A 26,517-nucleotide genomic window follows, 5' to 3' on the forward strand; every position below is an offset into this window, starting at 1 on the left:
GCTCACACTGAAGATAATGGGAGGATTCCCAACAACTTCAGTAGAAGCAGGATTGGGCTTCAGAGCCAATGGCAAACTTTCCTGCTCCTTCCCTTCCAAGGCACTGTCTCTTCCATACAGTGTGCAGCCAGGGAAAAATGCCAGTTTTAGTGGGTCATCCCAAACTCAGTTACAGTTGCTCACTCTACAGGACACTGGAAAACAGCCTTTTATTTTCTCTCTTACATTGTGCATTTGCACTAATTGCAGCAAACTTTCAGATGACAACAGTACTGAAGAGAAATTCTGAGCCCAAGAGCAAGGCTTAGGTTGATTCTTTCAAGAGCCAGCAGTCACTCTAACAACTTTGCAGAGGGCATGTAAAAATTGCCTGGAGAAGGCACCAGTTTGTAGACACAGCAGCCAAAAAGCTATTAGCAAGCATGAGACTGATTTGTTATAAAAACACTTACCCAAGCTCACTATGTGACTACAGGAAGCTCAAGAGCATTTATGGCTGCCAGTGGCTGTATCAAGTGCCCCGTGGTCCACATGGAACCCAGGAGCTGGGAGGGGGTCACTGGAACATCAGTGAGACACCAGTTACCTCCTTCCTTCAGTACAGCTCAGTTCAGAGCACCTCCAGGTCTCCAAATTGCAGTACAATTAGAGAGGCTACCTAGGCAAAGCTTTGTTCACATAAACCCTGAGAGCAGATCAACAGTGCCAGGCAGTCTTTAAATTAAGTATCTCACTTTTCAGGAAAAACGTGGCCAAATGCTTGTCAACTTTGCATTACACTTGAAGTCAGTGAGGCCAAACACTTGCAGAAGAGCTCACAGCACAACTGTGCAGCACAGTTTGGCACATCAAGCAAGTCTTGAAACAGTCTTACCCAAGGGTTATCATCATCTCATTTTATAGATGGGAACAAAACACAGGAAGAGGCTAGAGATGACACAAGGTGTTAATTCTTTACAAACAGGCCGCATTACCACTACCATAGAGCAAACAACTGTGGTTTTTCACTAACATGCTTTAAACATTCCAGCTATCACCACAACCCCTTACAGCCAGGGTTCCTCCTCTTGTTCTGCACCACTTTGCAGTTACATCATTTAACTGTTTTTAAGGTTGGTGGTTTGGGGTTTTTGCCCCTTTTTTAGGCAAAGTTCTCTGCTTTGTTTCACAGCTAACACAGGTATTTGCAGAGCTGTACACATCTGAGTAGTGTACACCTCTGAGAGTGAAGGTGGCAAGGAAGCAGGCAGGAAGACATTATGCCAATGTTTTTGCTGCTGACTCTGCCACTGCAGATGTGTCAGGGAGCACTGCCTCCCTCCGGGTCCCAGGCTCAGTGCTCCAGAACACGCTCTGCCTTCTGACAGGGACAAGGAGCAGCAGTTTGGGCTAAAAGCCAAGTCTGTTCCCAAAGGCTCATTCACAACAGCTGAAGGATCTTGTTTTGAAAAGGATGTTCAGGATAAAAAAATGGGACTCTCTCAGGAGACATGGGAAACTTCCAGAGACTGTTTTCCCTTTTATATTTTTCTACTGGGATTTTTTCCCCTCTTTGCTCATTTGTTTTGTCTCTCAGGGTTGGACTGAGAGCATAAGCTCAGAGATTCACTGTGAGCTTATGTTCTGTTCAATTAAAACTCAGATACTGTACCCAGGCAAAAGGTGAATGGTACAAAGCTGGCTTAACATACATTAAAATAGTTATAATGCTGTTAAAGTATGTTCATAATGCTGAAAAAGCCAACACATTCTATGGTTTTGTTTGGCACTTGCTCTCAGAGTTTCTGCCATGCTGAACAATTGAAAATACCTGGTTATTCTGGGGGGATAACGAAAAGCCTTTCCCATTTCATTACTGAAAATTTTGGTAGCTGTTTTTTTTACTTTGTCCATTTATCTCTCATGAAACCCAAAGAGAGCTCTAGCTCTCTCTTCATTCTTCCAACACTGAAGTCTGGAATTTCTTTTAAGTTTACTTTGGCATCTACTTCCTCAAGCAAGCACCTTAAAAAAAATTAAAGCTGAAAGTGGTACCCCACTCCAGACTCAAGACATAAGTTCAGATATTGATTTCTAGGAACAAAGATTTAGTGAAAAAACAAGACACTAAAGTTACAACAGAGCCTACAAAATCTAAGTTAGCTTTCATACTATCGATTCAGTTAGTTCAGTTAGATAGACATTCAATTACACAGCTCTTCTATTCAAGTCATTCCTTACTGCTGACAGCAGTTGAGGGAGGAACAATAATTTCAGGGAATACATGGGAAATAACAAATATTCCCTAAGTCACTGGCACTGAAACAGGTCTAAAATTGTGACTGGGCATTTGCAATTCTTCAGAAGATTGGCAGGAAGACCAAGTCCACACCATCTTAGACTTCTAGGCTTTAAAACCCAAACAAATCAATCACACACACCCCTCAACATATAATACTTTGCCCTACTATAGTTAAGGCACTGGATTGAGAGAAGGAAAAATCTGTGTTCAATTTCTGGTTCTGCTATCAATTTCCCATGTCATCATGGGCAAATCACTTCACATTGAGAGCTCACACGCACCACATTACCATGCATCAGGTGAGCCACACTAAGTCTGTTTGCACACATTTAACACATGACAAATGCAAGGAAATTTAACTCGGTATGGAATAAATTCACATTAAATCACTTTACCTTGCATTTGTTGTTGATTAACAGTACATAAAGATAAAATCAGGCAACAAAAGAAGCCTAATGATAAGTCTGTGTCCCTACATTCAACACAACACTTAAGCATGCATGCAAGCGGTTTGTAGTCCTTCAGTTTTATTTCACTCATTCACCTACAAGCATCTACTCTTTTCTTGTCTACCTTTAATGTTTAGATTATAAATGGTTGAAGATGTTTCATCATACCTAATACACAAGGGTCTAATCCTCAGTTGAGGGATTTAGGGAGTCCTATAATACAAAGAACTACTACAACTCTGATTATCTAAATTTTTATGAACTGAAGTTCTCTTCTTGGCAGAAAAGTGCACTGACTCCAACACTGGACTGCAGTCCCACCAAAGATGATGATAAGGAAAGGAGGGCTGGCCCAAAATGAGAACTATCATCTATATATTAATAATCCAATTAAAAATGTAATATGAACAAGTGAGGTTACAGCTCAGGGTATGTTAAGTACTTCCATTTGAACTCTGAACTTCTGAAGATGAGTTTCTGTTTGGATCTGTTTTCTGTTCTCTGAGAAGCAGGCATTTCCCAAAGCACACAATATAAAGAATGTGCATGTAGATTAAATTACTAACCAGAATGGAATGATATGCCCCCAAAACAGCAAAAAAGCTCTGAAAACCCACCACTACTAAAGATCTGCCCAAAATACTGCTGGCACTGGTCTGCATCAGTCTCTTGTGTTGGTGCAAATCTCTCCTGTTTACACTAGGATGATCTAGAACTGTCATTTCAGGACTGTTTATTTCCTGCCCAATTGTTTCCCTGTCCACTAGACTGAGATGTAAGTAGCTTTCAATCAATGGATTCATGACAACTTAGTAAGCATTTTCTTTGACAAGCAAAATGCGCAGTTAGTGTTTTACAAGGCTTCCTATTTAGTTCAGGGCTTTTCATTTGTTTCATCAGGTCAAATTCTGTAGTATTCAAAATTACGTTCTGATACACATGGCTAAATTCAACCCACTAGTAACACTGGAGTCAGTGGAACTATATGTAGGATGAAAATACCCTATATTCTGGATTTGCCTTTTGGAGTTGAATTGTATGACTACTGCACCCTCTTTGAGTACACACAGGAACACAAACTCCTTAAATATTTCAGAATACAACCTCAGTTCAACAGAAATTTGCCTGATGGCTTAAACATGAGCTATTAGTAAATATGAGTGACTGCAGTTGCATTTGCTAATCCCAATAAGTTGTGCTACTGACTGGAAAGCCTGCTCTATCTCCATTTGCGTGGCAGTTCACAAGGTTGTCTTGGTATTGTCTGCATTATTAAGGTATTTGAAAATGTTCTGTTACCTTTATGAAATTCCATTTTCTACTTGTCACCTAAGCTTACCAGTACAGCAATAGCAATTCCATGAAGCTTTAGTTTTAAGGTGGGTTGGTTTAGTTTTGTTTTTGTTTGTTTTCCCTTGAAATGAAACTCATACCTATTTTCCAGGGATTCTGGGAGAAGATAAATGGAGAGGAACATGTCCTTCAGTCTCCCAACACAGATTAATAGCAAAACCTCAGGTCTGCTGCAACATGCTCTCAATTTAGAAAGTGCTGGTGCTATAGAGAAAGCCATTATTAATCCTTGGTTTGTAACACTTGAGAACAAGTACAAAAAGTGTAGCTTCTTAGAAAAGAGAAGCTAGGGCTTAAGTCTGCAGAATTTAGAACATAATTTCAAAATCCATATACTTATACAAAAGGCTGTATAATTCCAACATTAAAAAAATCATTAATGTATGTTATTTCATTTATGCATTAACTGCAGGGTTTGGATTAGGAGCACCTGGGCAATGCAGTTTGTGGCTATGTTCACATGTTCCCTGCAGAGGATGTAGGTCCTGGTCTGAGGTGGTCTACCCTGCTCCAGCACTGTATTAGTGTTAGAGAAAGCTATTGCTTCATAGAATGCATGGTTGGTGTGGGACTTGGGCTTTTCAGAGTGGCCTTTATAGACCAAATCACTGCTTAAACCTTTGCTTATTAACCCTCACAACTGTGATGTGGAGAAAACTTTTCACAGATGGGAAATTAAGGAATAAATTCAGGGAGCTTTCCTATGTGACCTTGAGCATCAACAGCAGAACCATAATTATAACTCAGAGTATTCCTAACTCCTAACCCTGTGTTAAACAACATTTATACCTGGATTTGGTACATAAAACCTTGACGAGTTACATGGGAGGAAAGAGAGAGACAAGAAAGGACATTATCTCTGCACAAGTGGTATCTTCAGATTAAATGGAACCTCCAACAGCCTAGAGCCCAGTTTCTTTGCATTTTGTAATCAATTCTTTTTGAGAGATCTGCTGTTTGCAATTCCCATCTCTTCCTATAAAAACCTTTTTTATTTAGAAAAGAAAGGATTAAGACTGGCTTTTGCAAACCTGACTAGAGGCAGATCAGGAGAGCATCACTGGCCCTCATTTGCACACCTTTTGGACAGGTGGCTAAACTGCTCAAAAACCAGACAAAACGAGGGGATGCAAAGTAACATACTAACTTCTTTAATAGAGTCCAATCCAATTAAACCAAAATCACTCTGTGAACCCCTGGGTTTATTCACACTAAACAAGTCAGTGGTACATAGTGTTAACCCGATAGCTCATCGTGCTTATACCCTAGGTCCCCACATGAAAAATGAGCACCAGTCAACCAGACTGCAATGGTATTTTTCCTTCCTTTTTTTTTATCTTTTTTTTTTCATAAAACTATTTCTTTCATAGACTTAAAACAACCAACTAGTCAAGTTATTCATTATAGTACATCTAAAAAAAATTAATACTAACCCTAATGTGACTGCTGCTTTAAGAGTGCTCTGTGTCTCGCCTTAGACTGGCTTTTCAGTAGCAATTCACTACAACAGGTCCTAAAATAATAATAATAGAGAATTAAAAAACTGACAGCAAGTTTAATGGTCAAAAGTAACAAAAACAACCTGTTTGAAATGGTGATTTTTCTCAGCAGTTCAGTTCTGCTGCAGCACTCACAGCCTCACAAATGGCAGAAGGGGTTCAAATTCCTGCACCTTCTTTAAGATTTTCTGATTTTTCCAAAGGACAACTGCATTGTACCCTGGTAGGTACCACGGGACATTTTACTTACTGTTATATTCAATAATGGGGCAATAATGGGTCTGGTTTTAAAACTTACTGTTTTTCTGGGGTAGGTTAGGGAAGGTGGGGAATAGAGAGAGAACAAATGCATAGCTCCCTGTAGCTGTAGCTCCCCAGGTGCCTCAGTCACTAGGACTGCCTAAGTCTCAGACCAGTGCTGGTAACATTTATTCTAGAAGATCACAACTGAACACCAGCAGCAGCCTCTAAAGCTCCATTTGGTGTTTTAGGTCATGTCTTCTGTTCAAGGTCACCATCTTCTGTATTTTGTCAGCTAAGAAGCATTTTCTTCCTCTCCCCAGTGAGGGTTTAAAGGTGGGGTAGGGCATGAGATAAAAGGGGAAGCTAAAATGAATAAAAAATTCTCAACTATAGAACCAAATTTCATTATTTCATCTTTCATTCACAGCATCTTATCATTATAGCCAGACTGCTGCTTTGCTTTAAGATCAAACTGATCTCATTTTCCCTCTGGCCCCATTGGTTGCTGGTCGACCTCTGGATCCACTAGGGATGATGCAAATGCTGACTGGACGATCTGAAACCCAAATGACTCCAGGAGAGACATGTTCTGTTGGGGTGAAAAGGGGGATCCTAAAGCAGGACCGAGGTCCCCAAGCGGGCCACTGAGGGCCCTGACGTGAACTTTCTGTATGTGTTTGTTCAGATAAGACTTTGATCTGAAAAAGCTGCCACACTCAGGGCAAGGGTACTTCTTCTCTCCTTCCGTCTCCATTTTGTTTTTGCTGACTGCCATGTCACACGAGAAGGACCCATTGGTGCTCTGTTTCTCAGGAGTCTTGAGGTCACTGGTGTCAGAGAGGTCTCCGTATGAATCAGAACTCTCAATCGGGTCCGAATGTGAACATTTCTGGCCTTCTACGGGAAAAAGAAAAGAGAAGTCTTCAGAATCTTATCTCCCAAAACCAGTATTTAACATGCATTAAAATAGATCATACTGGTTACCACCTGATTTCATTAATGCCTATCATGACAGAATGATACACACTTAACATTGCAATCTCTCACATTCAAGAGCCCTTGACCACAGGTCTTCTTTACAAACCACAGCTGCTATCAGAGCAACATCCAGGTTTTTAGTATGGACTTTTCATGACACTGAATGGGACCATAATGGGTCTCTGGTTTATGTAACACCTTTTTGAATCCCAAAGATGTCTCACAACATTTACACCTCAGGCACTATGAAAGGATGGACCTAATGATGAGTTTTTAATTTTACAATTCATTCCCACACTTCTGAAATACTGCTGATACTTTGGGGTAGAGCCTAGAAACGTAATGAAGAACAGGCTGCAGCAAGATGTGAAGAAATCTGGAAACACTCAGCAAAACAGCAGTGAGCTACTGCAATTTAAGGCATGAAATTCCATTTAGTCTTGAGAAACTTTTTGATTTTCACAAATCAAGTGCAATGCTGTTAGAAGTGAACTTCATAATCTAAAAGGGTTCCATCTTAAAATACTGTAGTGTGAAACAGGAGGGAGGTCAAAGACACCATTTTAAGTCATTTGGATACATATCCTGGCAAAGCCATTGGTATGTTTGGAGTGCTCCCCATTCTCCTCTCACATTATGCCAAGAAAGTTTGTCCACGCTTTTTGCTCAGTGCATTTGAATGAGTGTGGGAAACCCAGACATACTCCTCAACAAGTCTCTGAATACAAATAAGCTGGAGATACTATTAACTCTAAAAGACCAAAGAACCACTTGGCACAACCCAAAAGACAGATTTGCTATGGACTCGGCATTACAAACCAAACAGGATATGCATGAAATCAATACACCACTGAGCTGGAGTAAATCTCTTGTTAAATCAGTACACCACCCAAACCCAACGGGCTTCTGTAGTAACTCTATCAGGACTTCAACAGAAAGAAAAATCACACAACTAGCTTTCTGCTGGCACAGACTTTGTTTAACCCAGCCTGCTGTGTTACCCTGGGCAAAAAAAAAAAAACCAAACCTAACTTTTTGGAACAACCATGGTTTTGAAGAATTTTCTGATATTTCAGCTTCCCCAAGAATACTGATAGCCCAAACCAAGAAGCAGAAAGCAAGCTATTCTACATAAACACACAGCTTCACATACTCAGAAGTTAATTACTCTTCAGCTATTCCTACCACATTTCTTTTTTCTAGAAGCTAAAACCAGGTTAAACAAACAAATAAAAAAGCAACAGTACTATCACCCTCTACCTGTCCTCCTCAACAGCATTAATTAAGTGTAACTACAGGTAGTTGCATGGCTCCTCATCAAACTGAGAATGCATACTGCTTCCACCTCTCAAGAATCTTTATGAACTGCATTTTGCAGCTCTCCCTTCCTTCACCAGAAGTCAGATATGTGGTTTGACTGGCACAAGACTCAGGCAGAATGGTACAAAGGAACCATCAAGGATCTGCCACCCCCCAGGCAACATTCAAATACTGACTGCTCCTAGGAAGATGGTCAAGATGAACTAATGCGGCTTTTCCAATGTCTAAAAATCAAAGAAGCTGCCAAAAATTCATGCACCCTTACATGTGCATCTCCTTCCCCCAGACTTGTGAAATCAGCTATCCAAGGACAGGTATTAAATACTGTGTGATGCTCTGCAGTTTCTCTGCATCTCCCTAAGCTTCCTCTCCAGTGTTTTCACTGTCTTTCCTCCCTCCCCTTTCTCACGCCCAGCCCAGCACCCCACACACAAAGTTCTGCACAGAGCAGCAAGGTGCAGAGCAGCGAGTCTCTTGCCTTTGATGCCATAGGTCCTGACGCAGTGGAACGCTGCTCCCCCATTCGGGATGGACTCCTGGTGCCTGGAGACCTGGGGAAGGGGAACACCGTGGTGGGTTTTAACATGGACCTTTAAGTAGGAGGCAGAGGAGAAACCTAAACAAGATAAAAGGAGATGAGATCCTGCCACCAGCAAAGACACACATCTGCCTTCCCCATTCTTTTAATCTTTGTCTTACTCCTACTCCCTATTACAAAGTTGCCATTATACTAACTTGATTTCTGGTTACCTACAACATGCTCAAGTAGGATTCCTAGACATAATCAGGCAATTAATACATTTCATTAGACTTCATTTGCTGTTTGGAAGTCATGATGAAAGAACAGCCTCCTTGAGAAACAAACCCAATGTAAGCAAACCTAGCAGATAACACAAAACTCTCTGGAAAAACAAAGGCAGAGGAGACATGATACAAAAAAGGCACCCATATTCCTTCACTATTTTTGTGCTGCTTTAATTAAATAATGTTCATCATTTGATAATACTTTGGAAGATAGTTCAAATTATTTATTTTATGTTGTGTGGATTTGAAGGGATGTCACTTAGTAGCACCCCTCTTTGTATTTAGCATGCTTTCCCCTTAGGTGTATAGTGAATCCTGGAAGCCAGAAAGCTAAAACTACTGAGATTTTAAAGTATACAGTTTTGTTCTACAGCAACTTTTGAAAACATTTTAACCCTTCAGCTCATCCTGAATTTCAAAACCCAATACAACTCATATTTTGTCTGCAGTTAAAAAAACCCAATACAACTAAAATCAAATGTCAATACTTCTGTTAGTTCTGCTCTGTGAGCCCAAATCACTGAAATTAAAAACATAGATTTCGAACAACTGATTTCTGAACAGAACAGTGTTTTACATTTGTGCATGCGCTTCCCTAAATTGTTTTTGAAGTCTCACAAATACAACCTTTTCCTTTCATGCAAATTATCTCAAAATATACTTTGGGATGGTTTAAAATTCAATTTTTATAAGATTTGCAGTTAGTACTCGTGCATTTGGAATACATATATGAGGCACAAAGACTTCCTACACAGGGTACACCTATCAGCAGCCTTCTTAATTTTCTGTTATGGTTTGAACAGAATATGGCATTTTCACATTAGAAACATTTTTCTTTAACACCTTAGAACACAACACAATTTTCACCATGACAAAGTTTCTGATTTCTCTATCCCTTTCTGGATAGAGAAAGCCCAGGACCTAGATTTTTTTAAAACCAATACAGCATTTACAGCACAAGCCCATGCAAGAGAAGCTTCATACCAATGCTTCATTTTAAATACAGATAGATATACTAGTGTAAGGCCATTTTTCTATTGATATAACTGCATTTATGTTTGATGTTATATAAGAACATCTTAGGAAGAATGCAGAACCAATACTGGCACAACTCTCTGTGGTGGATTTTCTGATAGCAGCTGTTAGGTGCTGAACTTAACAATTAATGTGGCTTTACAGTAGAATTCCCTATGCCAACCCAACAGAATATCCCTCCACCCAGATTTTTCTTAGAAGCCAGGTTCAAAGAGTATTCAGAGCTAATTAAGAACTATTTATGCAGGACCTGCAGAGCAAGACAGAACTCCACAGCAACCTGCTGAAGGGCAAAAGAGCAGATTACTGAGAATGAGCAAGAGTTACTGTACACTCCTGAGTTGGAAGATAAATGCACAGAATAGCAGATACATCACAAGTGAATAATCCAAGAACATACAACTCAAAATACAATACAGCAGAATCTCTTAGGCCACATGTCATCCAGGGAATCAATGTAATGGTATTATCCTCTGAGATAATGCAAGACCTACCTTCAGACACAAAATGCTGTACTGAAAATCTCCCTGGCCCACAAGAGAATGTATTTTTCCAAATACTAAAAATTCACCGTGGAAATGGAAAGAACCAGTGTTTGACTGGTACAGAGAAAAGGACACAATACAGAGATTTAATGGTGATGCTTCCAACTACAATGTACTTCCCTTATTTCAGACATGTCTAATAACCACATTAAGAGGCTGAGATGAGCCTCTGCATAGCAATGCATTAAAATCCTATTGCCAACCATTAAAAAAGGACTACATACAGCTCTTCAGTGTTCTTCTACACTACAATTGCCACAGGAAAATCTGAAGTTGCAATCTCTGCTATGTGGTATTTTTTCTGAACTCAGAACTCTATTTCTGCATTGTTTTCTAATGAAAACTGCCTGCAAAGTGGGTTTGCTCCCCTTTATGCACTTGGCAGATGAACATGCAAGTCATCAACTTCCATCAAAGCAGTCAGAGTGTCAACAGGAAACTTTAAAGTGAGATTTTTTTGTTCTGTTTTTATCCTTTTTTTTTTTTCTGAAGCACTTAGCACTGGCCTTCCCCTCCCCCAGACCTTAATTATGTAATTATGAATGTCTGTCCTGGGAGGATGGGGAATTCAGAGATAATAACCCTTTACTTTTAAAAAGCTCTTTAAAAACAAAGTCAGGCTAATGCAGAGAATCAAGTGGCAGTGATTTTCAAAGAAGGAACGTATGTATTGTTTCACCCATACACAGCTCTCAGCTTTGCAGAGTAGATTATTTCTTCATAGCAGAGGAACCAACATGAAAAACATGCAGACAGAAGAAATTATCTGCTTTATAAATGGGACCTATCCCTTGATCTCTTAGATACATCTATAAGGAGACAGCCTATAGAAATAACTGCAGGATGCTTTTTCAAAATTTCCGATTTGGATTTAGCTGGAACATGTGCAGAATATATCAACTTTAATCAGCTCTGTATCCATCTGGAAATATACAAGAATTCATCTTACAGTAAACAATAATTCCATCTAACTTGTGATTGGAATATTTACCCTTCTCCTAACTCATTTGTGTGAAACAATGTTTGTGGGTCTGAAACAGAAAAGGAATCTTCAGAGTTGCACCTGTGATTATGAAGTATCAATTCTAGACTTGCCAAAGTCATTCATCTCTGAAGCTCTTTGAGAAAGCCCACACAAGCAAATACAGTTCCTAAGAATGGTTATAGAAGATTATGTAGCAACAAAGCAGGAGCAGGGTTTTTTTTTTAATTTCAACTGATTAAAGAGAATTTGTCTCAAAAAGTGAGGATTGGAGATTAGTTTTCGTAAGCACATTTTAGATGAGTTCTTGAAAGAAAACCCCAACAAACCCAACAGAAAATCCCGGGGGGAAAAAACCCAACAAAACAAAACCAAAACTAAAACCAACCAACAACATTGCCCAGCTTCCCTGATTTAACAGGACTTAATTGCTTTCATAATTATTATAAGCATAAAGAACCTACGTGAGAAAATAACCTGGAAAAAGTATCAAATCACGATGGTGATTTTTGGATGTTATACTGACATTTTGTAAATGAAATGAATAAATAGAATCAGCAAATGGGACACACGTGACATGACAAACCAGTGGCTACTGCTGCCAGCCACGTACTGAGCTTTCCATCTTCTAAATCCACTAAAAACCTTTAATAAAACATGAGACACTTGATTAAGAAAAGCCTTCAGTATTCCAGTGGGATATACTGTGGGGTTCTAAGCTCTGTCTTTAACAGCAGGATATGTTCATCTGGGTAACAATCACCTTTTCATCCATTTTTCTGGGTTGTTTTTTTTTTTTTGTCAGCCAACACCCAAAATTCTCTCTACAAGCAGCCTGACATCTTGCTTGACAATGCTATATCCAGAACTAGCTAAGTTCCAAATAATACAAAATACAACAGCATGTTAGCTGGGGGAAGAATCAAACAAAATGCCATTGCACAAGCACCACAATCATGGCACAACTGCAGTGGGGCAGGACACTGAGTACCTTCTGAATGCCTATCAGATAGATGCTTCTAACCCAGAAATTTTCCATGACCCTTCATCTTGCCAGGCTCTACAATTTAAAAGGTACCTATTTAAAACAATCAACATTATCATTTGATTCTAGAACACTATGGAGTAAAAATTGTACTGTTTTGGATCATAAATCTATAATCTAACTTTACAGCATAAAACAATGAGTTCACAACATAATTGTTTGACAAATCCAGTCTGTATCTTCTCTTTCCTATGAATTCTAACACTGAGTAGATGTATTAACAATAATTCAGTAGAAGAATTACATTATCTGAGTGCTGTTGTAAACTGAAATTCCCAGCAGACTAGATTCTGACAAGACACATAAACTGTAAGTAAACACTAGATGCTTCAAGTTTTCTGTACAACAGGTCCCCTATCCTTCTACACAGAAGTGTATGCTCTATTTATATCTCCACTGTACATTTAAACCGGTAAAATGTGAATAAACCATTTAGTCAACTCATTGTTTGAATGCCAGAGCTGTCCTTTGTCACGCTGGCTGAATTTCAAAAGAGCTGCAGTGACATCCAGTGGTAGTTCAGTCGAAACTCAATCTCACAAATCTTGGAAACAAGACAATTCCTCCCAGCCTGTTTGAGTTTCTGTTTGGCACCATGTTCAGCTGAAGGAGAGTAGGATACCACCTGGATCTTGGAAAGCCTCTTTTCCATGTTGTTACCACAAAAAGAATCGGGATAATCTTAAGCAGTTTTTCACAAGATAGGCCTTCAGGTGGAAAGAAGACCAAGCTTCATTTCATACCATCAATCCAGAGCTTCAGAATCTGAAGATTTTTAATCAAGATGCCTTTGCCACTCAAACTTAACAACACTCTCAGGACCTAGCAGACTGTTTAACTACTGGAAATGTCTCTCATTACTCATCAACTAATTCCCAATCATCCAAAAAGCTCCCTGTACAGTTCTCACATTAAATAGAGAACAGCTTTATTCTCTTAAAAAAAATTCACCTCTCTTAAATTAGAAAAGGGAACACACATCATAAATAAAGGACTCATCAGAAAAAACAAGATCCCAAAACACCACAGCAGCCTCTTCCTACAAGGTATGTATGCCTGTGTGAGCCAACAATGGATTCTGAAGTTGTGTATTAAGCATTTAAAAAAAAAAGACAATATTGAGTCAAAATTCTTTTTCCAGCTTGCCTTACAGCCCACAAAGCCTAAATTTACAACCCTTTCCAATTGAAGAGTACCACAAACAGACGGAAAAGCTTCAAAAGCTCTTAGCCATATGGTTTAGTCGAGCAGGGAGTTGGACTAGATATTTATGGTCCCTTCCAACTCGAGACATTCTATGATTCTGTGAAAAGCTGTGTTTGTACAAACAAAGGTAAAGGACATATCTAGTGCTCTTTATAAAATCTGGTTTAGAAATGTACACTAATACAAAGCAATTTCTTAGGTTAAGAGGGAGAAGCAGCTTGACGCTACTGCTGCATCAGGAGGGTAAGCTAGACTGATAAGATAATGTAGATTTTTAATGTATTTTTAATGTGTATTGGTGTCTATTTTACAGATTCTTCTTCCTAACTGATTGCAAGGTCTCAGGTCTAGCAAGGTACAGGAAATAAAAGGCGTATTGTTGAATAGCAGCAAGGCAACGTATCATGGTTATTGTACAGGTTATTGTATTTAGCAAATAAAACTCTTAAAACTGTCTAGAAACAATTTGGTTCAGATTTAAACTGAATTTCTTCAGGAACTATCAGCCACCTAAAAAGGCCAGAGGCCAGACCTATAGCTCCATCAATTTCAAGGTTAACTATTCAATCAGAAAAAAACAGAAACTATGTACACATCTATGGCATAACCTCCTCCTGTTGCAGACAGACTCACGCAGCCTTACAGCTTCCCTCAAGTGCTGCCCCATCCCACTGAAATAAAACAGTAGTTTCTTCATTACCTCGGTTACAGATAGTGCAGAAATTGCTTGGTCCTTCACTATGTTTCTTCAAATGATCTGCCATATATGCTGCTCTCAAGTACTTCCCACACACCTGGCATGGAACTTTGTCTTCATGACATGCTAGGTGTGAGCGCAGTCGGTCACGAGTGGCAAAGGAAGCATTACAAGTCTGCAGGTATAATGAGAACTATGTGACTCATCAACTCCACTAAAAGCACTGATATTGTTGAACATATTTAGTATGCCTTAAAGTAAATACCTTAGATCCTGTGCATACACACAAATGACATGATGTACAAGGCATTTTCCCACAATAAAAAAATCAGATAACCAACACACTGCACAAAATGTAATGTTTCTACTTGCGATAATTAAGAAAGCAAGAAAACAGCTCTAACATACTACAGACAGTAAAATTTAAATCAGCTTAAGAGTTGTAAGGCCTTAGGTCCTCTCTGAGGCTGAAGACATTAAAACTTTAAGTAATATTAACAAAAGAAACAGCAGAAACCACTTCATTCCATTTACAGTAAGTTCTGCCATTTCACTGAGCCAGTACAAACACTTCAGACCACTCAAAATGTCCTTTCTGTCAGTTTCCTGATTTTTTTTTCTTTGATCTGATCAATCTAACCTCAGTACATAGAATCCCTTTGGAGTATTAAGAGGTACAAACAAAGCATCAGAGAATTGGCTAGGATGAGAATACGATGAAAGAGAGTAAAAGAGTCATCCTGGTATCCACCACAGCAGTGCAGACAAATTATAGAAGTGAAATTTCAGAACTGAGCAGGTATCAAAATAACTGCATGGCCCTGTAATCTGTTTATAACTTACCCCTGGTCAAGGTATCATATTCCACTCACTACTGTGAAACAAACTTGATTTGGCATTAAGCTAATATTGATTTTACTTGCCCACTTCCTAGGCGTAATCCATATGGTAAGATGAGTGAAGGCTTCCTCCCAGTTTTATGATCATACCAATTGGCAGGCATGCAGACTACATATATAGCCCATTACAACAGCCTGCCAGCTCTGAAAGGCTTGCTCTATCTCTAACACGTGAAGGCAAATAAATCACCAGCAATAAACTACAAGTTATTAAAGATACAGTCTGAAACCACTGCTCACAAGTATGAGAGGAAAAACAAAAGCAAACATACATTAGAATGACCAGAGTAAGCGGGCAACAGTGTTAACATTCAAGAGTGTGGAGTGTTTAATTTATAACACTTTTATATAAAAAAAAAAAAAAATCACAGTTTTAAGATTTATAAGCAGAACCCTTTCAGAGGTAGTATGAGATTATTGACTTGGGAACTGAATATATTCTATCTTTTCAAGTATCAGTGTGTAATTAAACAACTATTTATCAATAGACTTTGACGTAACAATCCTAGTAATATTGCAGAATTATAACTTTAAATAAGTGAAATTGATAATACATAAGACCATAACCCACATAATTTTACATAATTTAATTTATCAAGAGCTGATTGAAAAAAACAACATTGAAGACAGCTGAAAAGTACCTATCAGTTTCAGGAGGCTTTACACTCATTTGATCCTGGGAGATGCCTAAGTATGGTAAACTCCCATAGAGCTGAGACTATTCTGCAGCAAGCACAAGGCTTAGCACCTTAGAGGATCAGGACTTAAAAAGACAACAGTAATATTAGCTGGATTTCTGCAATATACACAGTTTAACTAAGCTCACCAGACAAAGATTCATAAATTACAAGCAGTGAAGAGGCAGATTCTGGAACGTGAAAGATTTCTCTTCATTTGAAATCTCAGTACACAGCGCTGAGCAAAACAGGTGCAGCTTTCACTTACTAAAATGTCCTCAGAGGTAAACACTCATTTCAGGCAGGATTCCAGCACTGATACTAATCAATCTGTTGGATATCAACTAAAGATATGTAACTAGACAATCAAAAATGACAGCCATGAGATCCATCATCAGTAAGTGTAAAAATACTGAGCCACAGGAAGCATCCATACAAAAGCATTGGGAATGCATTAGTTGATGAAGCAGACCAGAGACAAATCACAGGGATGCCAGAAGCAAAACGAGATCTGTTCCATACTGAGCTTATCAAGTTGAAAACTTACGGAAAGGCAATATAATAATTTCTGTGTTTGATCTCTTTGCTGCTGGGCTGTGCACAGTTCACCTTTGGATAAGCTACATAATAAATATATCTGTGAAGAAGCTTAAAAAAAAAGTAAAAATTAAGTCCAGTGGAGAAAGCAAGAACCAGTTTAGCTGAACCATAACAATGGGAGACAGGACCAGGTTTAAAGAAGACCCCAAAGTTAATATTCAAATAGTTAATATTTATAAAAGGTATAGAGAAAAAAAGTTTTATCTTACAAAAGATGTGAAGTGCTATATGAGTGCTAAGAATTTATCAATTGTTAATCATAGAAGAAAACTCTCCAGTGCTTTCCTATCAAACATTGCACAGGTATATAAATAGATTAAAAAAGAATATATATATATATAAAGTTTAAAAAACATTGTTTAAGAAATACCTCTTGAAGGTTCAACTTTTCTATGGATGTGGATGTCTCTGAGCTTATTCCATGGTGGCTGCCATTTTCCTGCTAATAGGCAGGAAGTAAGAGAAATTAGGACAGGAAGAAACTCATTCTGCATTGAAATCAATGGGAAAAGCACTGGACTTGGGATGCCAATTTTAGGATTACTTAAATAAATAATTTTTTCTTTTTTCAAAAGCTGTACTTTAATTTAACCTGCATTCTTCTCTTTTTAAATTGCCAGAACAACAATCTGTCTCTTATCCCTGCGAAGAGGCAAACTTCTTTTTTCTCCCCTTGTTCTTTCACATCCACAGATTTTGAGATCACTGTTTCCTCCCAAACTGCAGCCTAACTTTCATACCATTCACACTCAAAAGCCAACATCCCAGCTTCACCCCTTCCCATGGTGAGTCAGCAAACTGAGCTACCCCATCATGGCCAGAAAACTGACTTACCCCCCTTCTCCTACATACAGAACTCTGCTGTCAGATTAAAAAAAATAAAAATTTAAAAATAAATGAACAATTAAATAAATCACCAGTACAACAATCCAGGGGAAAACATCCCGAATGCATTTGGTGTCTTGTCTGAACATCAAAGCAACTTCTTGTATTTCTCAGCTGCCTTGGTTCTTTGGAGGCCTTCCCTAATCTGAGTCTATTTTATCAGTAGTGAAAAAGCTGCGATCAGGTCTTTGTCTGGCATCAGGTGCTGCAACTTTGGATAGTTTTTCAAAGATCTGTGAAGCACAGCTGCTATTTTAGGGGGATGAGTGTAGGATTACATGCTGAGCACTAAAAACTAGAGCTGTTGTGGTGATGCTCAGCTTACAATTGTCCTGCTTCTCATAGTTTCATTCTGAATAACACCTTCACACTTTGGCTTTGGAAGCCCAAAATGTACCATGATGCTACATCAACAGAACATTCGGTATCCACTGGTCTGTAAAGATAAATGAGGGCTCAGGTCAACGGCCAGTGGATTTTGTTTAAATCATACTAGAGCACAACTTCCAGGAATGTCATTGCCATAGAGGATTCTGGAAAGCTTTCCTGTTTACTGAGCACTTCTCTTTTGCAGTAAATATAAACAAAGCACGACAATAATATTTTCAACAGGAACTCAGATTCAAAAAGGATGCTCAATGCTGTTCAGGCTGCCCTCAAGGGGAGTTAATTTGCCAAACAAAATTAATGGAAAAAAGAGACTGGAAATCGGGGAAACATTCCAGTATGAAGCTATTTTCCTTCTTAGTGGCCAGATTCTGTGTTTAAATACGTGTCATGAAACAGAAGCATTACTGGTTATGAGATGATCATAAGGAGAACTTTATCAATTTTTATATCAGCTTCTGGATTTGAAACCAATTTTCAGTGTGATGGCATCCCTTCTGTGGTTTGTACCGTGCAAAGCAGATCTGTGCACGTTTATAAAGACTTTCTAAATCTGACAGGATACTATGAAGCATTGTTTTTGCAAGAATATGCAACAGCTCCTTAACAGATTTTTTACACCTTAAGATTGAGGAAAAATTTACTTTGCATGGTTAAGCAGCCAATAATCAAAACCAAACCAAGACTAAATGAGCACTTCAATTCTGTCCTGATGCTAGTAACCTACAGCCTGCACCTTTGAACTGAATGACCAGTGCATGCAGAATTATGGTCCTTTAGACAACACACAATATGAAAGGCTAATGTTAGAAACTGCTATCATAAAATTTATGTGTGCCAGGAGACAGAGTTGAGCTTGGCTGTATAATCTTAGCTTCTGTATTTCTTTACGTTCTAGCTCTTAGTGTATCCTCTGATTCACACTTACAGAGCTCATATTTAATATTCTTATATCAGTCAGAAAACTATTAAAAATTATCAGGCATCAGCTTGCAAAGGACATGTCTATTAATGCTATCCATAAACTATTCGTTCAGTAACATTGATGTCAACCGGCAAGAGACTAGTGAGTTTCTGTTTATGCTGGGACCTAAACATTCACTTTCATACTTGCACACAAATACATGTTCATCTTCAGTTCATCCACCCAGACCCCTTGCTGTCCCCAAATTATGAAGTCTTTTTATGAGTGAAGTTTTCCACTTTATGTAAATCTATAACCCCTAAGTCATCTTAAGAAGCTTAAACCAGTCTAAGGCTTTATAGAAGATATGCAGTTAAATCAATGTGAAGTCCTTATGGCCTGATTTTTGAAGGTGTTGGGCTTCCACAGATCATATGAAGGTCAACCAAAACCTTCAAATTGCTCTATAGCCTGAAAAAAAATGTTCATGGGATTATTAAGGTTGCAAAACGTTTCAAAACTCCCATAATTTGGAGGAAATGTGGGAAAGGTGTGTCCAGGTACGGTGAAAAAACCTGCAGCTCAGGAGGCAGCAGTCATGTAGGACTGACTGACTGGGTTCAGACAGTGTGGTTAAAAATATCAGGAAACAAAAAATCCTCTAAGCTTCACTGTATTCAAAGAAAATGAAAACTATCTTGCTCCAACTTTCTTTAAATAAGTAAGTCAATCTTTCTTCAGAGACTAAGCAGGGAGACTTACCCAGTAAATGTTTTAGAAGTTTGCCTGACAACTGTGTGAAGACAGTGAATGACAGTGGAAGCTGATTCGCAGCTTTGGTTTTAGTTAATACTTCCAGGCACCTTTTACATCTCTCTACAAGTGTATTACAAAATGTCTTTCTTGATTTGATCTTTTAAATCCTAATGAATAATATAATAACTGAAAACAACTATATACAATATTATGACATTGTATTACAAAGGATACTGTGATGCCGTTATGTATATTTTCCCTGGGATAAACCCAAAAAGCTTCCAATTTTGCTCAGTGCAATGTTCTGAAGGCTATGTAATTAAAAAAAATCAAAGTATCTTGGCAAGTTACAATATTCACCAATTTTATTTGAAAGTATTCTAAAAAAAACCCAAAATGAATTCAGCATTGGAGCCTCCTGTTGGCAACAACTGCAATAAATAAAAAAAGGAGAGAGGGGCATGGAGGCCATCAGCAGTGATGCTGACTCTAAGCCCAGGGACAAGGTGGCTGGGTAAGAGATCCAGGGTGAGACTGGGATAGAGCAGCAGGGAAGAGCATCTGGCAGGAGGGGAGGGAGGCAGGAGGACCAAAGCTGTAGATGACACAAGGGGACTGGAGGGATGGAAAGCAGCTGTCACTGCTGAACACATTATTTACCCATATTTATCCCAATTCACACATACACGGTATTTTTACCGATACTTCATAACTGTCTGCATGCATAAATGTAATGCCAAAGATTACCCATACATTAGTCTAAACCCCTTCAGCTCCTACCTGACACTTGTGAGGTCTCTCTGAGGTATGCACCTGTTTGATGTGTCCATTCAAGTGGTCTGGCCTTGAAAGAAAATACACATAAGCACACTTAAAACAAATACTAAAAGTAAACTTACAATTTTAATGAAAAAATAAGATCCCAGCAGTGGATTATTATGAAAGCATTACAAATGTGGTGATATTTAACTTTCCAAGAACCAACAACTAGGTGACTCTACCTTGACAAGCACCCTCGCCAACTTGCTAAAAAGGCAGCATTTTCTCAGAGAGAAATGATGACTGAATGATCAGAGAAAACAGGAAATACAAGCTACTATTTGCAAGCCTGCATGTCCCCTTCCAAACTCCTATTTAGATCTTGACAATCAGGGCACTGTGATTTACAGTTGCTGAGTATTTGAAAATCATATCCTTTTGGTTTCTGTTGCAACCATGAATGTATGAAGCCAACTTTAAGCACCTCTGTGCAAAAAGGCTGACAGTAAACTGTTGCTGTGACACATTTTCCACCAGCAAGATGAAAAACTACTGTTCTAACTTACAACTTGGTGGGAAGACTGCATTAATACAAATAAAGTGCTCTGAAGGTCCCAACTAGAAGGTGCAATGGAAGAGCAAATTATTACTGAAATTAAAAGACAGACCATTCTTCACAATCAGTAAAGCCTACTTTAAAGAAGAGAGGACTGAATAGCTGCAGATTTTCCTGGTGGGAGTTTCTCCTGGTGGGAAGAAAGCTTTTCATTGTATGAGGCCAAAACTGCTTGGAAACAAGTTCTCCACCCTCTCCTCCCCCAACTTCCCAGCTGCACCAATGGGAGGGAGCGGGATGGAATTCACACACTGCGGACAGAAGATAGGCTGAACTTTGCAGGGAGGCTGTTAAACCTGATGCTCCAGCAAGCGGGCTGGAGCCGTGCAACCGGAAAGACTGGTTGGGGTCCTTGTAGGTACCTGAATCCTAGCAACCTCACGTGCTGCGCCATGGAGCGAACGAAAAGCTACTAAAATAAGACATCCCGCTTCGAACTGCCGTTGGCTGAACGCTGGAAACAGACTCTTCTTTTCATTCATACTTGGATTTTATAAACATAAACATTTTTGTTCCTTCCTTTTAGGTCAGCATTCCTGCCTGTTCACATTAACTCACTGGGAAAAATGAGAACTCAACATGTATCTTCCACTTTCATCTGTGGACAAAACCCTCTTACACAGCAACAGCAGAAGTCTTCCAGTGTTAATAAAACCAGTCAAAATTGGCAGATGATCCCAGGTAGCACTATGATAAGAAAAACACTCTCACTACTAGCCACAGGTGATATTTTCATCTTAGAACTTCACATCCCTAAATCTGCAGTCCCTGTGCAGATGTATCCCTAATTATTGCTGCTTTTAAAAACAAAAAAGGAGTCTACATTGTCTTAATTTATTTCAGTAACAGCAAGTCCTGCTGTCAAAAAGAGGGCTAGCAGGGGCATAATCCCTACATTTAGAGCATAGTAGCCTTCTGATTTGTTTTTGGATTCCGATTCCTTCCCTCCTGTTAGAGCAGAAAAGCGGCGGCTGCTACAAAAGCAACAGAGTATACGCATCCCCCTCCCCCCCCCTGCTTCTACTCTCCAAGCGAGCAGCAAACTTCCAAAGAAGTTTCAAATTCATTAACTCAGACTATAAGATACCACTAACACGACTACGTGTATCAAACTACTTATTAACTCCCACAAACAGCGACAACAGAAAAATCAGCAACATTAAATGCACAGATCTTACGTATGTTGCAGGGCAGAAACAGGATCCCCTTCAGAAGGATGTAAACCCAAAGGACACAAAGATCATGTAATAAAAGATACTTGATGCTGCAGCCTTTGAAATCTCACCTCTTCCTTCACATTTGGGTGATAAAAAACATTACGAACTAAGAGAAATGAAGGGAAGTTAAGAAAAAGAAAATTTAAAATGGATACGAGAAAAATAATAATCTTGAGATGTATTCATATTTGCACTTCAACAGCACCTTCCAACTACCTACAAATCAGTAGTCTCAAGACACTTATGTGAGGGAGGTAATTACTTCAATACCCATTTCACAGAAGAGTCATTTGAGGGAGAGACTAACTGATTTGCCCAAGGACACGCATACACCAAGCCTGGGACAAAGCTGGGAATGTTACCCAGAAGCCACACGGACTCCCAGTTCTATGTCTTAATTACTTTTAAACCCTTTCAAGAGACTGTGGAATAGCCTCCCAGCGGAAATGTGGGAAGACTCATTTCTTGAGATGTTTTAAAGTGGAACAGTCAAAACTATCCTAAGTACAAACTGTTCTTGCTTCCCAAGGAATAAAGAAGACAACTTCCTAGGTCTCCATTCATATGTATGGTCCTTGTAAGTACTCTCTTACCTGGAAAAGCCTTTTCCACAGCTCTGGCAGATATAGGGTTTTCCCACAGAGCCATCGTGAGATCGAACATGATAGGACATCCTGTCTTTCCGCTTGAACCGTAAGCCACACACTGGACACGAGTAAGGCTTCTCGCCAGAATGAGACAGCTTGTGTCGATTCAGGTGGTACACATCCCGAAAAATCTTGCCACAGATTTCACAGGCCACCTGTTTCCTCGTCCTGCTTCTTTTTCGGGGAGCATCAGGGTCATCCTGACCAGGGACACCATTTTCACCCAGTCTTGGGGGTGGGATGTCTATGTAGCCCAGCTGTAAGCTTGTCACCCCATGTTGAGCTTCATGCTGACGAAGACGATTAGCATCCGTAAATACTTTCCCGCAGAGACCACAAGGCAGGATACCAGCCTCTCGCAGCCCCCCTGGGGTACCAAACATCATGGAGTCCAAGAGATTGGCTTTACGGGGTCGCCCTCTGCCCCTCTTGGTGCTTAAAGTAGGGGCACTAGCAGCAACATTCTGGAAAGGTGAGGCCAGCAGCGGTGGGGACAGAGGTCCTGCCACCATGGGCAGGCGGTCCACGCCCTGCAGAACAGGTAGGGAAGACTGTGCAGCAGTGAGCGCAGCCCGCGTGGCCTCGTCTTCAGGCATCCCAGCAATGCCATTGCCATTGGGTGCCAAAGTGGCACCGTTGGTCATGTCAAGAGGGAAGCCGAGGTCAGCAGCCCCCGGACGGAAGAGCATGATGTCAGGCCGTGCAGGGGGCACGAGGAGCTGCACATTGGACTGCTTGATGACCTCCTGGCAGATGTCAATCACAGAGCGCATCAGCAGGAACTTGGCGGCCGTCATGAGCTCTGGGAAGCTCTCCAGCCGCACCACGATGCGCGATGTGTAGGCGAAGTCCAGGATGTCTCCGAACACCTTGGAGCTGATGGTGTGCATCTCCAGCTCCCGCCCGCCCCCGGGGGTCCCGCCGGTCGCCGCACCGCCGGCCGCCGCTGCCTCCGTCGCGCCCCCCTCCGCTCCGCCGCCACCTGCCCCGTCGCCCAGCTGCGCGCTGAACACCGACTCGAAGTACTCGCTGCAAGCGGCCAGCACCGCCCGGTGCGCCGGGAAGCTCTCGTCGCCCACTCGCAGGAGCACGTCGCAGAAGCGGCCGCCGTTCTTGCGCTGCTGGTTGAGGCTGTGCAGCATGTCGGCGCTGTGCCGGCTCACCTGGTACGTGTAGCAGCCCGACGAGGGGCCGCAAGCGGCGGCCTCGCTCACCCGCTCCATGGGGGCTGCGCCGCCCCGCTGGCGCCCGCAGGGGGCGCGCGCTCTCAGGCCGCCCGGCGGCGCGCGCCGCCTCCTCCTCCTCCCCGCCCCTGTCCGGGCCGACGGCGGCGGCGCGCGCTGCGCTCCCGGCACAGCGCGAGGGGAGTGCGGGAGGGGGGGGTGGGGGGGGCGAGACAAAAGGCTCCGGCGGCCGAGGGGCGCGCGCCGCGCGGGGCCGCCGCGGCCGCGCGAGCTCCGCCCGGGCTCGGCCGCCACGAGGCGCTGCGGCCGCGGAGGCCGCCGCGGGAAGGGGCGTGCGCGGCGCGGCTGCAGCGAAGCCGGGAGGGAGGGGGAAGCTCCGGCGGCTGCGGCTCCGGGCTGCCGGCTCCGTCCGTCCCTGTGTGTTTGGAGCGGAGGAAAGATGGCAGCGGCTGCACTTCCTCTTGCACTTTCACCCCTGGGGGGAGGAGAAGGAGGGGGCGATACCACCCCCCCTACAAAAATCCAGCGGGGGCCCCCCGGCTGCTGCTCCCCGACCAAGCGCCGCCGCCGCCGGCTCCGGTCCTGGCCCCGCCCGCTTCGCTGCACCCGCACCACCGGCGCCGCAAACTTTCCTCTCTTCTTTGGCCGAGAAGACCCCCACCCTATTCATAAAGACCCCCCCTCCAGCCACTCGGGCTCCCCCCTGCCCCCCCGCTTCCTGCCCCCCTCCCTCCCCGCATCCGCCAATGCAAGAGCAGCCAGAGCCAGCAGGCCGGCCCCCACCCCGCCCGCCCGCGGGGGCTGGGGGCTGCAGTCTCCCCCTTCCCCAGCACCGATCCTCCAATACCGAGCCGGCAGCGAGGCCCCCGCCCGCGGCACACTGGGGGCGGCGAGGCTGCGCTCGCCCCCTCCCCCAAATATCCGGGCTGCAGCTCGCCCCCCAGGCCCCCCTCCCGCCGGAGAGAGGAGGAGGGGCCGCCGGGGGGGGGCTGCAGGCAGCCTCCCCCCCTCCCCAGGCTCAAATCGTCCAATGCAAACCCTCCCGGAGCTGCAGAGGCGCAGAGCGGCCCCCACCTCCTCGCGGCGCCTGAGAAGAGCCGATCCCAGAGGGGCCAGGGGCTGCGGAGCGGAGCGGCCTCCCCCCGGTCTTTCATTGCATTTCTCACCCCCACCTCCCCCCTTCCTAGGATCAACTCTCAGCCTGACTAAAAGAGCGAGGCGCCGGCATTGTGGGGGAGGCCAGGGGTACAGCGGGAATTCTCACAGTGCGAAAATGCCCTCCCCTCGGGAGCAGTTTAGGGAATGGTACCCGCGGGCAGGGGGCTGCGGGAGGCACCGGCAACCGCACAACCCCAGACAGCTGCCTCCATGTTGGGGAAGCTGCTGCCCCGCCGAGCCCCTCTCTGCCCCCGTACCCCGCGCTGAGGGGCTGCCTCCAGCTCCCCCGAGTTCGCCTGCCCCGGGCCTGGGCTGTGCACTGCAAACCGCACCGCTGTAATCGACGGGCGGGGGTTGCCTGGACTGTCCTGGTGCTGAATGTTCCTCGTGCGCGCCGGGTCTCTCTATGAATAGCTTCTGTTTCAACATCATCTCAGCTGAAATTTGCTTTCTGTCTCACAGAAGAACTCTACTTTAGAAAAAATATCAACCCTTGTCCCAATACACACTCCCAAAACAGTGTTTTGTTAAAGACAACACTTCCTAGAAGTGTTCAAGGGCACTTTTTTGCATTTGTAAGATCAAGCCCTATTAAGAATCCCTGGATGACCTATTCACGATCTAATATCACCTAAACCGTTCTGTGGAAAATACTGAACTCTGCACATGCGAGGGCATCACAGACTACAGAGGCTTCCAAAAGCTCGAACCCAGCTCTTGAGTTAAATAGTGGTGGAACTGAACAAGCATTCTGGGTACTGATGTGCAAATGAGCGCACCAAGCTCCCAGCTCCCAAAATACCGTATTACATTAACGCTTAAGGCCACGCAGTGCCCTCAGCCCCTGTGCCAGATTTCTCCTGCTTTTGGAAGGAAGTGTTTGTCTACACTGCAGGCAGAATATTACCAGTAGCTTTTTGTTACTGTGTTATGTATGCACACACCCGGATACAAACATGTATTTTTAGAAATTTGAGGTTGTTTGAGTGGTAGCAGTGCTGACAAACCCAGCTCGAATACACCGTGTTATATAGATAACACAGTACTTGCATTCTGCAAGTCTGTCTGGGTGCCATAGCCACTAGGATTGTGCTTGTTACAGAGAGGAAAATGATTATATTTAAACACACTAGCCAGGTTGCATGCACACACACACACAGAGCCCTTAAAGAATCTGGAATTGCTTATCTTTCCTAGTGGCTTTGGTCAGTTGTGTGCCTTTCCCCCAAGTGGTTTATTAATTTGCTTTTTTTTTCAGTCCCGAGCCTCCTGACATGGTTCCTGCTTCCTACTTAAGTTCCCTCCTTGCCTGTTCTTTGTCTCTCCTCTAGGCAGGGGGAGGGGGGGTCCTGCGGCTCTCACTGCACTTTCCTCAGAACTTTCTCCGTGGA

The 26,517-nt window shown here is 42.3% G+C and overlaps 1 protein-coding gene across 5 annotated transcripts; it reads right to left on the minus strand.

The window, feature by feature from the left end:
* Positions 1-5,421: 5,421 nt before the first annotated feature.
* Positions 5,422-24,007, minus strand: PATZ1 (POZ/BTB and AT hook containing zinc finger 1). Of its 5 annotated transcripts, XM_031047913.2 has the most exons (6): positions 22,731-24,007; positions 20,326-20,389; positions 16,984-17,055; positions 14,441-14,612; positions 8,602-8,739; positions 5,422-6,722 (listed from the first exon to the last, which is right to left on the minus strand). In XM_031047913.2, exons 1-6 carry the CDS (start codon positions 24,005-24,007, stop codon positions 6,304-6,306), a joined length of 2,142 nt encoding a protein of 713 aa, XP_030903773.2. In that variant the 3' UTR covers positions 5,422-6,303. The 5 variants fall into 5 exon arrangements, with proteins under 5 accessions (XP_030903773.2, XP_033924457.1, XP_033924458.1 ...); XM_034068566.1 differs by lacking the exon at positions 16,984-17,055; XM_034068567.1 differs by lacking the exon at positions 8,602-8,739.
* Positions 24,008-26,517: the final 2,510 nt, after the last annotated feature.

This window comes from Melopsittacus undulatus, chromosome 12, assembly GCF_012275295.1.
Source record: "Melopsittacus undulatus isolate bMelUnd1 chromosome 12, bMelUnd1.mat.Z, whole genome shotgun sequence".
NCBI lineage: Eukaryota > Metazoa > Chordata > Aves > Psittaciformes > Psittaculidae > Melopsittacus > Melopsittacus undulatus.

What these genes read in the sequence shown, in the direction of transcription:
- PATZ1 (XM_031047913.2), bottom strand. Translation starts at nt 24,007, where the DNA reads ATGGAGCGGGTGAGCGAGGCCGCCGCTTGCGGCCCCTCGTCGGGCTGC. An exon ending in AAAAGTTGAACCTTCAAGAG is followed by an intron (nt 14,613 to 16,983) that starts GTATTTCTTAAA and finishes TTATACCTGCAG; the next exon opens with ACTTGTAATGCTTCCTTTGC. An exon ending in CTGCACTATCTGTAACCGAG is followed by an intron (nt 8,740 to 14,440) that starts GTAATGAAGAAA and finishes TATCTTGTTTAG; the next exon opens with GTTTCTCCTCTGCCTCCTAC.